This window comes from Tinamus guttatus, unplaced genomic scaffold (assembly GCF_059628265.1).
Source record: "Tinamus guttatus ecotype Peru unplaced genomic scaffold, ASM5962826v1 Tinamus_guttatus_pri_ptg000716l, whole genome shotgun sequence".
Lineage (NCBI taxonomy): Eukaryota > Metazoa > Chordata > Aves > Tinamiformes > Tinamidae > Tinamus > Tinamus guttatus.
Window position 1 is genome coordinate 2,903,020 of NW_028289250.1, and position 15,549 is coordinate 2,918,568.

The window sequence follows — 15,549 nt, forward strand, 5'->3', positions numbered from 1 at the left end:
CTGTTTAATGTTGAATAGGCATTCATGTAACTTCTGAAGGACTACTCAGCTAGAATAAACTGGCTTCAGTCAACATCAGTTAGTTACAAAAGAATTTAGAACACTAAATCATCATGTTCTCATTAAATATGTTCTCCTAAAATAATCTACATGCTACAGCAAATGCATAAGTTCATGATTAAATTAAGTTTTTCTGCCACTACTGCAAGATGAAAATTCGTCTGATCAATCAAGAAACATAAGTGTTATTATCTCTGGATTTTACTTCTAGCTTTGTGTAACTAGCTGGAAAAAATACACCAAAATCCGTGCAACCTTCTCTGCACCTGCAAAGTCTCTGTTAAAGTGCATGTTCATTTTCCCAAAGTAGCGTGGAATTTCAGTAACTGAAACAAATTTGTTTTCAAGATTGAGGCTATGCAACAATGTTATTAAGATTTTAAAGTTACAGTCTGTGTACTTCATTAATCAGTGTCAGTATTTCAGCAAATTACAATAGTCGTTTATGAAAATGATGATTTTAGTATCAAACACCCAATGGCCCATGAAATTCAAATGTTCGTTTTAACATCCTCCTCTTCTCAGGATGCTGCAGTGGTCCACATAAAAAGCTGAATCTAGTTATTCTTCTTTCAATATTTACCTGAATATTATGTGTTTGTCATTGGGTATGTAATACTCTCTAATTTCTTTAGTAGAATACAAGTTGTTTATAGCCTCACGAGAGAGGAAAGGGAGTGGAGTATGGGATCCAATGAGCCGCAGCCTCCATTTCCCAGATGCCATATGTAAGTCACCACTATGTGCTTCAGCCATAAAAGTATATCCTTTCTGAAAGTAAAAAACAAGACATTTTCACCAGGAAATAACATTAATCAAAAAGGGCTCAATGACTGCATGCAACAGACTTTTTGTCTATAACTAAATGTACTTCACAAGCAAAAATATTATAATATCATGATATCATATCATGCAGTTTTCTATTCTGCAAAGTATTCTTATGACAAAGTTCAATAGAAACAAATATATATTCAATAGGTTTTCTTTCTTGGTACCTCATACTAACATACAAACGGCTCCTACATAAATCACTATATATCTCTGGATTCTGTAACACTACCATGCTTTCTCATAAAAACACCAGCAATAGTAGCAATAAAATTCATTTTCTTTTGATATGGTTTTTTTTCCTCTTCTTGATATCACATCAAAAATATATGTAGTAGTAGTAGTACAATTTCTAAATAATGAATTAAAAAATCAATATGAAAGACTTTAAGTCAAGAACTTTAGCTCCAAGCTTAGAGCCAGGCACATCAAATCTACACTTTACTACTGCCCTGCAAACAGCACTGTGTTACACTTCCCAAAGACATTCTCCAGAAGTTTGGCCTTAGGGATATCTTTTATAAAAGTACTTATCTGCTAAATTCTTGCCATAAGACAAGACAACATATCATGTCAGTGTAAAAGAAAGTAAAAATCCTAGCAATCAGTTTTTGGTTGCCCTAAATCTGAGCATATTTTTCAGGTGTGGGCACTGAAGTATAATTTGAAAAATAACAAAGCAAAGGGCAAATGTTTTCTATAAAACTGAATTGAAAGTAGTAAGACTGGAGTTAAGACTTACCTATTGACAAAGAGAAAAAGAAATAGGAAATCAAACATTAGAATTGAAAAGTGAAACGATGTTGCACAAAATGACAAGAGATATGCAAAAGATAAATAAAGCATGAAATGGCTCACAGAAATCTGAACTTTATCAACCAAGACAAACACAGAAGTCTTTCCTGACATTAAAGGTAGGATTTTTAAACTGAACTTCAATATTTTTAAAGTAGCAATTTTCTTATAATATGCAGTGTAATACATAACAGAGTGCTCTTACTCAGGCACAAATGCAAATTAAATATTCAAAAATACAGTTCTATAAATAAAACACTTAGTAGAATTTAAAATTCTGGCCTTATGTCAGCAAATTTAGCACAGTTAATCTCCAGATGATTACATCACCTATTGAATGCCATAATTTTGATTGAAAAAGGAACAAGCTGTTGATGGTGAAGATTAAAACAAACATTCTCCAAAATACTCAAAGCCTTAGTTTTCTTGTTTTCCTCACTCGTGCTCTGAAAGACCCTCTTATGATATCTTGGCTCCTTAATTGTCTATGTTCTTCAGCTGTCTTGAATTGTTTGCCTAATTAGGACTGTGTTTTCTTTAGAACTAGGCCAAATTACTCAGCTCATTTCAGCTGTTGTTGAAAATCAGAGAGAGATCGCTCTAAAGAATAACGTTCAGTTCTTCACTTCTGAAATAACTTTTAAAGTGAAGTTTAAATCAAAAAAATCCTGCTCCCCTGCTGCCTAAATCTATTCCCACTGCAGTTTTTAAGTATAAGGCCATTAAAATTCAAATGGAATGAAAAGCGAGACTGAACACTTTTGAAAGTCCACCCTGCATGACTTATTTCCCAGCTGCAATTCTCAGTGTTGCAAACATCTTCGCTTCAGTTATTTAGATTTCAGCTCATTAGCCCTTCCCAATCAGCCCTAAAGAAGGCTGCTTTATTGTGCATTCTCTCAATCCTCGATACTGAAAAGAAGGAAGTACAAAAATCCTACAGTGCAAGAAAGATTGACACAAATCAATTCCAAGAGGCTACTGATGCAGCAAGAGGGGTGAACCATATGAACTTGTCAAATCCTAAACAGGAGAACCTTTGATTTGCTCCAGAATGTTAACAGTACAAACTAGGAGATGTTTTCTGTACCAGAAGGAGGTGACCATGAAGAGAGAGGAAACGGAATTTTGGGAAAGGATACCAAAAAGAGAGTTCCTAACAGTAAGGTGCAGGAAGTGACTTACTTCATTAAGCATCACTTCATTAGTTTATTACTCTTATGTGAACTAAGTAGCCACATTTTTTTTTAATGCTGTGCTGAGAAGAGATTTAGCTACATGTTCATGTGCTTTCCAGCAACCGGGTACTTGTGAGAAAAACACTCCCTTTTGTGTGCCTATTTATAATGATTTACAAAGCTTCTCCAAGTTTAATGTTCACAACACATATTCAGAAAATTTAGAATTAATGTTAAAAAAAAAAAAAAAAAGGATGAGTGGCCATTTTGGCAGAACGTAATTAATTAGAAAACACAGTAACTGCATCTTGGGGCTGCTAAGACCATTGAGTAATTGAGTCACTACTGAGAAATAATCAAATACACCTAGACAACCCCTGCCAGATTTATGTCTTATTCTTATAAACCTTCACTGAGAAATATCATGACCTACTTAGGTAGGTGTTTCAATTCACTATCCCTAAAATCAAAAAGCATTTTTTTTCCTCCTATATTACCCAAAATTAACCTTTCCAAAAGTAAGCTAATTTTCTTGGGTCCTTTCACAAGTAGTCAAGATGAATAACTGATCAGTGTCTTTGCCTACTTAGAGTTATAATTTCCAAACTAAATAGACTGTAAATGATGACTACTTATCTTCTTACATTTGTTACTGACTTGAAGTTTGAGGAATGCTTATCTCTCTAACACTTTCTACAATGTGTTCAGAAGACTTGTGAATGATAAAGTGAGGGGCAAAAATAAAAAATGTAGCCAGTAATAGAAAATATGACCATGGACGGAGAAAATTGAATGCAGAAAATCCAAATACTGCAAAACAAGTAGCTAAGGTCTGTGTCTGGATTGTAATAGCTGCAGATTGCTGGTCTGCAGATTTTATCCTTAGTGTCAATCATTTTGTAATAAACTTTAATGTATTCCAGGAGTGGCTGTGGCAGCAGAATAACAATACCCGCTGATATGTATTTTTCACCTCTAAGCTGCTGATTCACAGTTTTGAAACAAAACACCTACATGGTGGGTTCTTTCAAAAAAAGCACTTGATCTGTATTAACACTGACACTTGGAATTTAGGCATTCTGTATAATTTCTTACTGTATTACACTGTTGACTTTTTTTTAAACAAAACACTTTTAAAAGGAAAGGTAAAAATTAAAATACCACCACTGTATCCTGTATTTTAAAATAATCACGTAATGTCTTAACAAAACATCAAGGGAATTGAACTATATTGTACAGTATAAGGTTATATTTTTATTGACAAACTCAGCAGCAGAGCAGTAGCATTAGTAAGAAGTGTAGTAACAAGTAGAAAAATGGAGCATAACTACACCATTCTGCTCTAATACTCCTAAATCAAAATCACTCTTTTTATTCTTGCTAACCATATTTAATATTATGCGGTGTAAGGCTTAGAGAATAATAGCATCAGCTTTAAGAAGGGAGTTCTTCAGCAAAGAGGAGGAATAGAAAAATGTCTATTTTAATTAGCTGGCAATAGAATCACTGAGAATTACACATTATGTACTGTACTCCTAAGAAAATATTGTAATTCTAGAAAATAACTGGTGGGTCAGGGCATAGCAAAAGGAGTATTTCCTATAATAAAACCACTGTACTCCACAAATGTCCTGGTAAGGTATAATTTGTAATACTGCATATAATCTTGGATATTTTTATTCAAGAAAGCTATCTTGCATAGTACGAGCACTGAGAAAAAAATAGTAGAATCAGGGGAATGGTAAGTCCATTGTGCAAGGCAGAACTACACAACTGTAGCTAAAGAGCTGCCAAAAGGGGATCTAGAATGTATCTGAAGCTGTGATTGTGCTCTTCATGACCTGTCACTTTTCTTTAAAGGCAGTAAGTTATGTTTCATCACTGAGATTTCTTTTTGGCACCCTGTCACTTGCCACTGGCACTATATGGCCGAATACCATTACTGAAGATCACAAATCTGTCGTGAGAACTAATCTGAAGGACCTGCCTGCAACCCTGTTTTTTAAACCACATTCCTTCAGCCGTAGCCATTCCTACTTGGGATTTTCAGCCAGTATTTACTTTAAACACCAGGTAAGTGAAGTTTATTCTAGCAAAAAAATCTTATGTATAAAATTGGAAGTAGAGTTACAAAACAAAACACATAGAAGAAAGCTACCCCTACGATGTACAACTGAGATCAACTCCTTGCTATTGATAGGTGAGACTGGGAAGACTAATATGTGAACCTGTCTCCACTAAAAAGTCAGCTGTGAATATGTGGAAAGTATAGTCAATATTACTGATAAGAGCACTCTAGAATAGGGAAAGGAGTAGCAAATGTTTATTCGGATAAATTAATTAGGTATGATGAATTTCTGAACTATCTGAAAGATAGCTAAATAATAGGTTAAAGCAATCACAAAACTTTTTAATTATGTCTGATGAAGAATAGTTAAGGTACTGCTTGACCACAAAACCAATGTTCTGGCTTTTATATTTTAATCGACAAAAATGTGGAAAACAATGAGTCTGCATAGCCTCAACAGCTGAAAATATTAGGAAATAACTAATAAAATGAACTATTCTCACTCCTCTCAATACTGCAAAAAGGTGAGTAATAGCTAAAAAGATTCCAAAGAATATACAACAAAGCAATCAAACCTCCCTCTATAACAGGGTAAATACACTATAGGGGTGGAGGAGAAACAGCGGATAGCATTGATCTTGACTTCAGTTAAGTTATTGACATTGTCTCGCTGGTCATTCTTCTAAGTCAAGTGAAATGTGATCATGATGAAAAGCTGGGTGGCTGTTGGTTTGATAATCAAAATAATTTTAAATTGGGGAAATGGTCCTGCAAGTAGCATAAAAATCAAGAGTGAAATACACCGTATTTGCTCAAAAATAATAAACTCTGCAAATACAGAACTGGAAACAATCAGAATTCAATCCTTTAGGAAAGTATCTAGGATTTGAAGAAGCACAACTATTTCTTTTTTCTTTTTTCTTTTTTAAAAAGGTAAACACCACAGATAAGTAGGAGTAAGGCCCAAAAAACATGTAAATTAATCACTCTTTTCTCACCATTTGCACCGCCTCAAGATAATCCTTGGTGCCCAGTTCACTATGAACAATGATAAAAATCATAAACAAGAAAAAAAAAAGAGCAATTGGAAAGAGTTGAAAAGGTAAACGAGACATAATAACCAAGAATGTAGAAAAGAACTTAAAAGGAAAGATTGAGAAAACCATCTTAGCTTAAGGCAGGGGGCAGAAAAGTTGTGAGAATTATGTTATATATATATATATATAACTATTATAGTAGTTATACTATCTATGCATATAAAACTATTTTTTGGAGTGAATTAAGTTTAATATTCTAATGCTGCTTCGGTTTGAGGGGGGAGCATAAGTAAACTGTATCTGGCGTCCTTACTTCAATTACCACTATCATTTGATAGTGGTTTGTCTGTTTTGTGCAAACACAACTTACACAAACTTACACGTAAGGCTATTCATGCCTCATTCTTACTAAAGTTTCTGATTCTTCAAGGTATTTCTGTCAGATGGACTGCATCAGCAGTTACCAGATTATCACTGAGTACAAAAGCACAGAGAAGCTGGCAGATATGTCACCATTTGGAGATAACCACAAATACCCAAGAAAATTAAGGTCATTCCTTCAATGTAAAAGGTTTCTGTCTTTAAAATAGTATTTTTTACAACCACTCTTTGCACTTACCTTATTCTTGGGATAAATGCGAGGTGCCACTTTGAAAAAGACATGTGGCATTTCCTCCAGTGTGTCATTATCAATTACATGGAGTCTACATGTAGGGATAGAGGTGTACATCTTTGGCACTATAAGCATGTCTTCTAGAACATGAAATGTCTCTCTATTAAAAAAAAATCACATTAAAAATATTTTAAAATTCTTTTCACTAATAAAATGATTTCTGGAACACACCATAACAGCAACCATTAGAATTGCAGGAAAGTAAAATCATATTTTTATACAGGTAAGTGATAAACTACAGTGAATAAAAAACATTGCTTCTCCATAAAGATTACATAAGGCATGAACTCACCTAAAAACCACAAACCAAACATTTGGTGGCTGATCAGCATATGTTACAACATAGTCAGTAAATGAGATCTTGGACCATTCATCCTCGTAACAAGGAAACTTTTCAATTGACTTACAGTTACTCTTAAACATTTCTCTAGAAAGCAGAAAACAAGACAAACATTTAAATCTAATGAAGAGAAGGCAAATGACTGGACATTACTGTATACTACTCATGAAAAACACTGCTTTTTGTGTTAGTGTAAAATAATTGTACAAAATGTGTTACTAGCGGTTATTTAGTAGCTGTTCAAAATGTAGTACCTCAAAACCACATGCATTGTATTTCAGTACCTCAGAAATGGTAAATCTGAGGGGATGGGGAAGGTGCTTTTCAAGTTCAAGAGCTAATGGCCTGTAATTGCCAACATGAATATTTGCATCAGACAGTCTATCCGTAAGTGCAATTAACAGCCCCAAATTAAGGCTTTTTTTGAACAAAAAAAAATGATTGCATAACCAAAAGATTGTATAACCATATAACTTAAAGGCTGATTTAGTGGCCTTAAATGTAAAGGTTTTCTTTTCACACATGGAAAAAACCTTCAAAATTTACTAATAAGGTAAATAAACACTCTGATGTTACTAAATTCTATGAAATTACAGTTAATCTAACTGGTACCTAGCTGACATCATGAAGTTTTATTAATCACTAGCAGTATCAAAAAAAATCCTTTGGGCAAAGCAACGTGAATACCAGCAGACAAAATTCCCCACTATGTGAATGGAAGTTGAAGGGTAGTCAGGTGAAGGTTAGGAAGAACATAATGGTTCTTGCTCCATGTTTTGGCTCCTTCTGGTGATTTTCTCTGCAGATTACAGGAGAAAGTACAGATGTGAAGGTGACGAGATCCTTCTTCCTGTCACCACCTTAGCCTTGAACTATTCTTCTATCTGTTTTCGGCAGGATATTTTCATTGCTCTGTCTCATTCAGTGTATTGAACCATTTATGTAAAGTGGACAACATCCATTTTCAGTGAGGCCTGTCTCCTTTTTGATTTACAAAAAACTTATAAACACATTCAAATTGTTCAAAAGTTTTTATCCACAAAATCTAGCTAATACTATTTTCATATTTTGTTATTATTAGCAGGACTTAGAGAAAATAATCCCACATTCATGTTTTTAATGATGAAAATAGCCAACCTTGATAGTTAACTAAGGTGAGAACCACCTTAAAGATCCATACATCACCAAATGCAATTTAAAGCAAAACAGTTTTAAACCTTAATTCTTGAAGTTTTGCAAAGATTGTTTCACCATCGATAAAAAGTACAAAAATGTGCACAAACTTGTAAATTCTTTAAAAATTTCAGGAGGAACAAACCATCCTGAATTTCTCCTAGGAAAATAAGACATAATGTGAAACAGGTGTGAACCCTAGCACACACTTAGAAGTTTTAGGGCATTTTGAACTAGGCCTTCGTGTTGTAAAACAGTACTGCTTTTGGACTCAAGCCTGGGCTTAGAGAGGAAAAAAAAAAGTTCCTACTCTAACGACTGCCACAAAATTCCTACATGTCTGTCAACTGTAAGAATAAATAATAAATAAAATCACGGTACCACGATTTTCACACTCAAATATGTACCCTTAGACAATGCCTAAGAATCTAGCCTAAAAGTTCTAAAACATTGAAAGCAGATGAAAAACTGCATCTGATCTTTGTTCTTGAGAAATGTTGCAAATCTGAAATTCAGATTTTTTTTTTTTAATTCTAAAAATGTTTGGAACTAGGGCTTGATGTTCCTGTCTGCATGCAAATGTTTTACTCACTCTAGTAATGTGGATTAGAAACACCAAAAACTGAAAAAAAAAATGCCATGAGAATTCTTCAAATTGGTGTTTATAAGGAACGAAAATTTGTACCGACAGCTACTAATTACTGCCAGTTCTTACTCCTCAGTACTGACACAACTGAGCTACTGCTGGCATTATGTGAACACCTGCAGAGGGATATTTGAAAGACTTCATGAAGACACATGATCTCCAAACAGGGCCATGCTTGCAAATAATTTAAGGAACACTGCTGTGATTAATGTAGCTGACTTTGTAGAACCCGTAATTACATACCAGGGAAAGCATCCACCTGGAAATACACCTGCTTTCCTTGAAGGAATGATAAAAACAAATTGTTTGATGCTAAAAACTGTATTACAATTAAATAAGGTTTCTGGCATAGCTGCTGCCTTTGCTGATCACCTAATGTTGACAAGGCATCCCTAAGAGGAAAGCAGGAATCAAATGCTTCTTTAAAGCAACTTTAGGTGCTTAGTCAAAGAATCGGAAGAATCAGTATCAGATTTATACTTACAAAACAGTTTATAAGATACAAAAGGGAAAAAAAGAAAAAAACAGAAGAAATGCAATATTCTAGCTTTCTAGCTCAAGCTGCAGGAAAACAGCTTGTGTATAGTAAAATCTATAGTTAAAAATTAGATTGTCATGCAAGTTTTTTTTGCCATAGCTTAGCTTCACTGAAAGAATCTCATTTTTTATAGTTTAACTGAATTTTGCAATTTTAAAATTAGTAATACTCTCACAATATTTACTTTGTGAACCAGCAATTTATGCCAAATCTGTGCAATAGGCTGCACAAAATCTATGCAATATGCTGCACTAGTATTTGTTAAATCATTACCTCAACAACATTATAGCACACTGTTCAGAATTTAACTCGAACAGAGCCCACAATTTTTTCAAGGTTTCTTTGACGTTAGCATTTTCTTTAGTACCTGAAAATAATGGAAATAATAAGTTAGAAAATTTATATATCTTTCTAAATACACACCTGAAAAATACTTGCGAAAAAACAAAAAGCTACTCACACAAGTCAATTTTCTTATGAGTCATTGTTTTATTATCAAAAAATTTATAGAAATCTCACACAACTGAAAGCTAATCTTTGATAGAGGAAATTCCCTTAATCATATTATTGCTTTGCACTTGTCAGCATTTCTGCTATTGCAAAAAATGATGAGATCAATACCTTTTCTGATTTACAGATCTTCTTTATAACATATTCTATCTTAGCATGAGATAAGAGGCGATTTGTGTTCCAGGAAAGACAGTTTGTCTTCCAGCAGCTTTTATTTGCACATACTGCTAAGGGGTAAGTAGGTGCCTGGGCAATCTCTACAGACAATAAAAAGAATCAGGCAGACCCAAAAGGTAATTCATCCTACCTGCGACCGATACCTCTCAGATGACAGGACATGCTGCCCTCGCAAAGTGTTTATTTCTATCCACAGGATAAAAATGATGATGAGGCAAACTAGTTTAGACCTGACATCTAACTTCTCCTGTCTAAACTTCAGCTATTGTATAATGACAGAACTGGAGAGGAAAATAAAAAGGAAAGAGGGAAAGTAAGAATACTGTAAGGACAAGTAACAAAGTAAGAAAAAGTAGCATAGATAATGAAGAAAAGATCTAGAAAAGTGGTATGATTGATTAAAAGGTGAAGCACTGGAAAAAAAATGATCAGAATACAAATAATGGAGTGGAGACAAATCAGACAAGGATAAGACAGACATTATAAGAAGAGTTTTGATATACTCGGGGCTTAAAACATAATAATCTAAAGAACAGCAAATTCTGGGCTCTGAGATCTGCAGGAATTAATAATACTAGCGAAAGTTTGCTAAAACTTTCCTAATCTACCTGTTGCTTTGTAAATACAAATAGAAGGGTAGGATATTTGGAATAGAAAACTTATGTAAAACTAGGATAGAGGTTTAGGAGCCAGACGGTCCTGGAATTACTGATGGGGAGATGAAGGTAGGAAAGAGAAATTGAAGAGCTCAGTTGATGCAGGTAAATATAAAATAGAAGAAACTCCTGCAATGATGATAATTCAGAAGAAACCTCCAACAGAAGGGCAAGAGCAATGGAAGTTGTCTAGGCTGGATTCAGTAAGGTTTCCACACCACCTCTCATACCACTCTCACAGACAAACTGATGAAGTATGGGCTAGATGAGTAAAAAATGACAAAAAGGCTGAACGGCAGAGCTCATAAGCCTGTGATCACTGGCACACAGTCTAGTTGGAGATGAGTAACTAGCTGTGTACCCCCAAGGATAAAAGTGGGGGCCAATCCTGTTCCACTTATTCATCAGTGACTGTGATGGGTGTGCTCCTTCCCCAGCTCAACCTGACTTTTCACATGTAGGCCCTATTCAGGTGTTAGCCAGAGGGGAAAGGAACAAACCCATGCAACTAGTACTAGTTGGAGGCTGACCTACTAGAAAGCAGCTCTGTGGAAAAGTACTGGAAATCCTGATGGACAACAAGCTGATCCTGAGATAGCAATGTGTTCTTGTGGCCAAGGAGGCCTGCAGTATCCTGGGTTGCATTAGGGGGAGCATTGCCAGCAGGTACAAGGAGGTGATCTTTCCTCTCAGCCCTGGTGAGATCGCATCCACAGTGGTGCGTCCAAGAGAGACATGGGCCTACTGGAATGAGTCCAGTGAAGATGATGAAAGCTTGCAGTCCTTATGAGCAATGATGAAAGCCTGGAGTCCTTATGAGCCTCACTCATAAGGGTGAGAAGATTGAAGTTGATCCCATCAACGCAAATAAGAATCTGAAGGGAAGGTTAAGAGCATAGGGCCAGACTCTTTTCAGCGGTGCCCAATAACAGGACAAGAGGCAATTGGCACAAACTAAAACAGAAAGTTCTACTTGAATATAAATATTTTTTCTTTTACTATGGGAGTGGTCAAACACTGGAACATGTTGCCAGAGACACTGCTGAATCTCCATCCTTGGAGACAGTCAAAGACTAACCAGACATAGGTCTGGGAAACCTGCTCTAGGTGACCCTGTTCTAGATGTTGGCCAGAGGTCTCTGCCACCTCAGCCATTCTGTGATTCTGGGAACGATCTACTGAATATGGAGTGCATCTCTCACAATGGAGCAGTTTTCCTTATCAAGATTCTCAGACATTCACATACTGTGAGGCTAGAAGGAAGGTGGCTTCTTCCTCGGGATCAATCTGACTTTTGTGTAACAGCTTTATAACACATTAATTGTTATTTCATCCCATATAAATGATCAATTAAATATTTTCTGAATTGCACAAACATGATTTTAAAGTTCGCAGTGATGGAAAACCCCACACAAATCTTGTGGTCTCCTTTTTCCAGTATTCCTTTAATTCAGTATAAAACTCTCAAAAATACTTCTGAAAAAGCTCTTGAAAAAGAGTTTTAACAATGATATTTTGATTTTTGGAGCTTAAATTCATACTGTTAAATATAGTTTACTATATAGATTAAAAAAAAAAATAACCTGAGAGTATAGCATGAGACTGACAATCCCCTCCACCCCCCACCCCGAATTTCTTCCTTATGATTCACAAATCTTCATATATATTTTCCTGTAAATTATACTTAGCGTTTCATCAAAAATGGCTATGACAATGTTAAAATATTGTTTGGTAAAACTCACACAAACCTATTTGTGGCAAAGACATAAAAGAATGACATGTATTTAAAACTGTACTTTTCAAATAGCAACCTTTCAGTCCAGTTCTAAGCTAAAACTATATTAATGCTGCTTTAGCAGCTATCAAAATCAATGTAGTAAGTCTTTCCTCTACCTCAATCACTTTTTAATGTCATATGTGCTACAGAATGAGTTAGGTTGAGCAATATTCTCTTTTTTTTCCAGAGGTTCTACTATAATGTTTTATTGTATTGCAGTTCATTTAACAGATATTAATAAAATCCTTAAAGCAAATATCTGAACAAGATGCAAAATAAAACTTTTTTTAAAAAGCTATTTTAAAGGACATACCTGGTTTTCTGCCTTTTATCACTTTCCTAACATAGGTCCCCCTCCAGCTGGCTTGAAGTTTGAGTGCTGCTGCTTCTTCTTCAGAAGTGGGAATTCTGTTTTGCCAGTTACTTGGGAAAGACGTGTCAAAAAAGTCTGAAAGAAGAGAGTGATAATGAATGATGACAATGGAAATCACATAGCTGCTTGCTATCAGGGAAAAAAGAGAGAGAATATAATCCATAAACAGAGTGGTTTCCGCATAAAACCTCCATTTATGACAGAAATAACACTCTGGCAATTTTCCTCTATAAAAAACACCATAAATTAATTCATGATAAAAATAAATATGATTACTGTGTAATTACATAAAGTTAACATGCAACTATTGTGCTAATGCCAAACGCTAAATCATTGAGGCCTTACTTCTTACAAACAGCTACTGCAGTATTTTTTATCTTCTAATGTAATTTTGAAGTAAATTTCCAAACATGAATCAAAATAATTTAACATGCTAAAGTCTGACTCTGAATACATCTTAAATGAAGAGCTTTGCAAGATTTTAAATGTTTCCATCTATATGAACGGATCATTTTATTAATTAAAATTTTTAAAACAGACATTATTGAAAATGAATTCAGCTTTCACTAAAGAGCCATGGAATATGGTAAAAATCTCAGTAAAGCCATGCATTTATCTGACTTTGATCTTCTGTCACTGATGAGACTGGAAGTGGAACAGAAGCTGGTTGATTCTTACAGGGTTACTGAGGAGATCTTTGTCATTAGCATTCCTGGGAGCCATCAGCATCAGGATTTTGTGAGAGTGGGCATGCAGCACTACAATGAGGCAGAGCCAGGAAGCCAATTTGGAACTGCACAGAGACTGAATGAGGGCAGGGAGAGAGGAAGGAAAAAAAGGAAAAAGGCTCCAAAAGGAAACTCCAATAAGCAGAGAAGAGTGTTGGGATCCAGTACAAAAAGGGGACAAACTAAGGAAAGATTGCTGTCTTCAGACAAAAGATTACATATTTTAAACTAACATATATTGAACGTTGTTAAATTTGGCTATTTTTCTAACTCTCATTCTTGATTACTATCTGATTTCCAAACCCAGGAAGGCAATCTTTAACAATTAGTGACTCTGAAAGGTTACACAATACTACTTCAATAGACAGCAGCTTAGGGTTCAGCAATATGCACAGCACAACCACTTATTATAAAATGGAATTATAGAATCATAGAATAATATAGGCTGGGACCACTGGAAGTCACACAGTCCAAACCCGTGTTCAAAACAGCAACAACTTAGAGCAGGTTGCTCAGGGTCTTGAGCAAATGTTCAATTTTCCTAATATTCAATTGGAATTTCCCATTTTCTAGCTTGTGTCTTATCACTTTGCATCTCTGAGGAGGTCTGTCTTCTCTATACTCTTCCATTTTTCTGCCAAAATTATCTACATTTCAAAATGAATTTGTCCTGGCTACATGCTTGTTTAGGTCAACAAAACAAACACCCAGAAAAAGAAAAATACTATTTCTTTTCTGAGATCTGTCTCACTGAGGAATTTCAAACACTTCCTGCCAACGGTAGAAAATTTAGATATCTCATAAGATACAAACCACACTTACCCAAGGAAGAAAATACATGATCATTGAAAAGCTAATTCCCTCTATCTTAACAAGTGACAGATACATTTAAATTGTTTAGCAATATTGGTAGAGTACCTGAAGACACACTGTCATCCTCAGAAATCTCAATAGCTTTAAAATCCAAAGTGAACGATCTGAAAGCAAATCGATAACTGGGAGGAACTTTGTTGGCTAATACATGTTTGATCAAACACCAAAATGCACTATTGAAAACCTAAAATGAAAGACAGAAAAAAGATTCATTTTTTAAAGGCTGATTTACAATGCTTTTTATTAATGTTTCAAACATGTTTTTTCTTCCTTCTTTCTGTAAAAATGCAGTTTATACTTCTAACTTCCTCTAGCAAAGATAATGTCAAAAAAATAGTCCTTGCTGTTGGACTGAAATGCTTCAAGCCAAGAATGAAGAAAAAACTTGTTCATATCTGGTTTACTAAATACAGACGAGATTCTACAAGAAAAACTTATCATCTAAGACTCCTTAGTGGTTTATATGAAGTGAATTGAGAGTCTCGGTCCAGAGCATTGAACATATCATTATTATCATCATAAGGCTTGGCTTTCTGTTATATGTGTTAGAACAGAGTCCAAAAACTGAATGGGCATGTTTACTGGAATAAGGAGATGGCATCATAAACAAAAACACAAATACACTGAAGAACAAAAGAAGATTTGGTGTTCTACTTAGGGTGGTGATCAGTGGTGCAGAGTCTAGTTGGAGGCCTGTAGCTAGCGGGGTCCCCCAGGGGTCAGTCCTTGGTCCAGTCCTGTTCAATTTATTCATCAATGATCTGGATGAAGACACAGAGTGCTCCCTCAGCAAGTTTGCTGATGATACCAAACTGGGAGGAATAGCTGATACCCCAGAGGGCTGTGCTGCCATCCAGAGGGACCTGGACAAACTGGACAACTGGGCGGTGAAAAACCTCATGAAATTCAACAAGGCCAAGTGCAAGGTTCTGCATTTGGGGAGGAATAACCCCAGACACCAGTACAGGCTGGGGACCGACCTTCTGGAGAGCAGCTCTGCAGAGAGGGACCTGGGCGTCATGGTGGACAACAAGTTGACCCTGAGGCAGCAGTGTGCCCTCGTGGCCAAGAAGGTCAATGGGATCCTGGGGTGCATTAAGAAGAGCGTCTCCAGTAAGT

The 15,549-nt window shown here is 35.5% G+C and overlaps 1 protein-coding gene across 1 annotated transcript in view; it reads right to left on the reverse strand.

Moving 5' to 3' along the window:
• Positions 1-15,549, reverse strand: part of ADGB (androglobin) — a 79,257-nt gene that overhangs the window by 20,943 nt on the left and 42,765 nt on the right. The window contains 6 exon segments of the mRNA XM_088537071.1: positions 644-831; positions 6,586-6,739; positions 6,932-7,066; positions 9,610-9,703; positions 12,770-12,904; positions 14,476-14,614. Of these exon segments, the coding sequence (XP_088393197.1) occupies positions 644-831; positions 6,586-6,739; positions 6,932-7,066; positions 9,610-9,703; positions 12,770-12,904; positions 14,476-14,614 (845 nt within the window).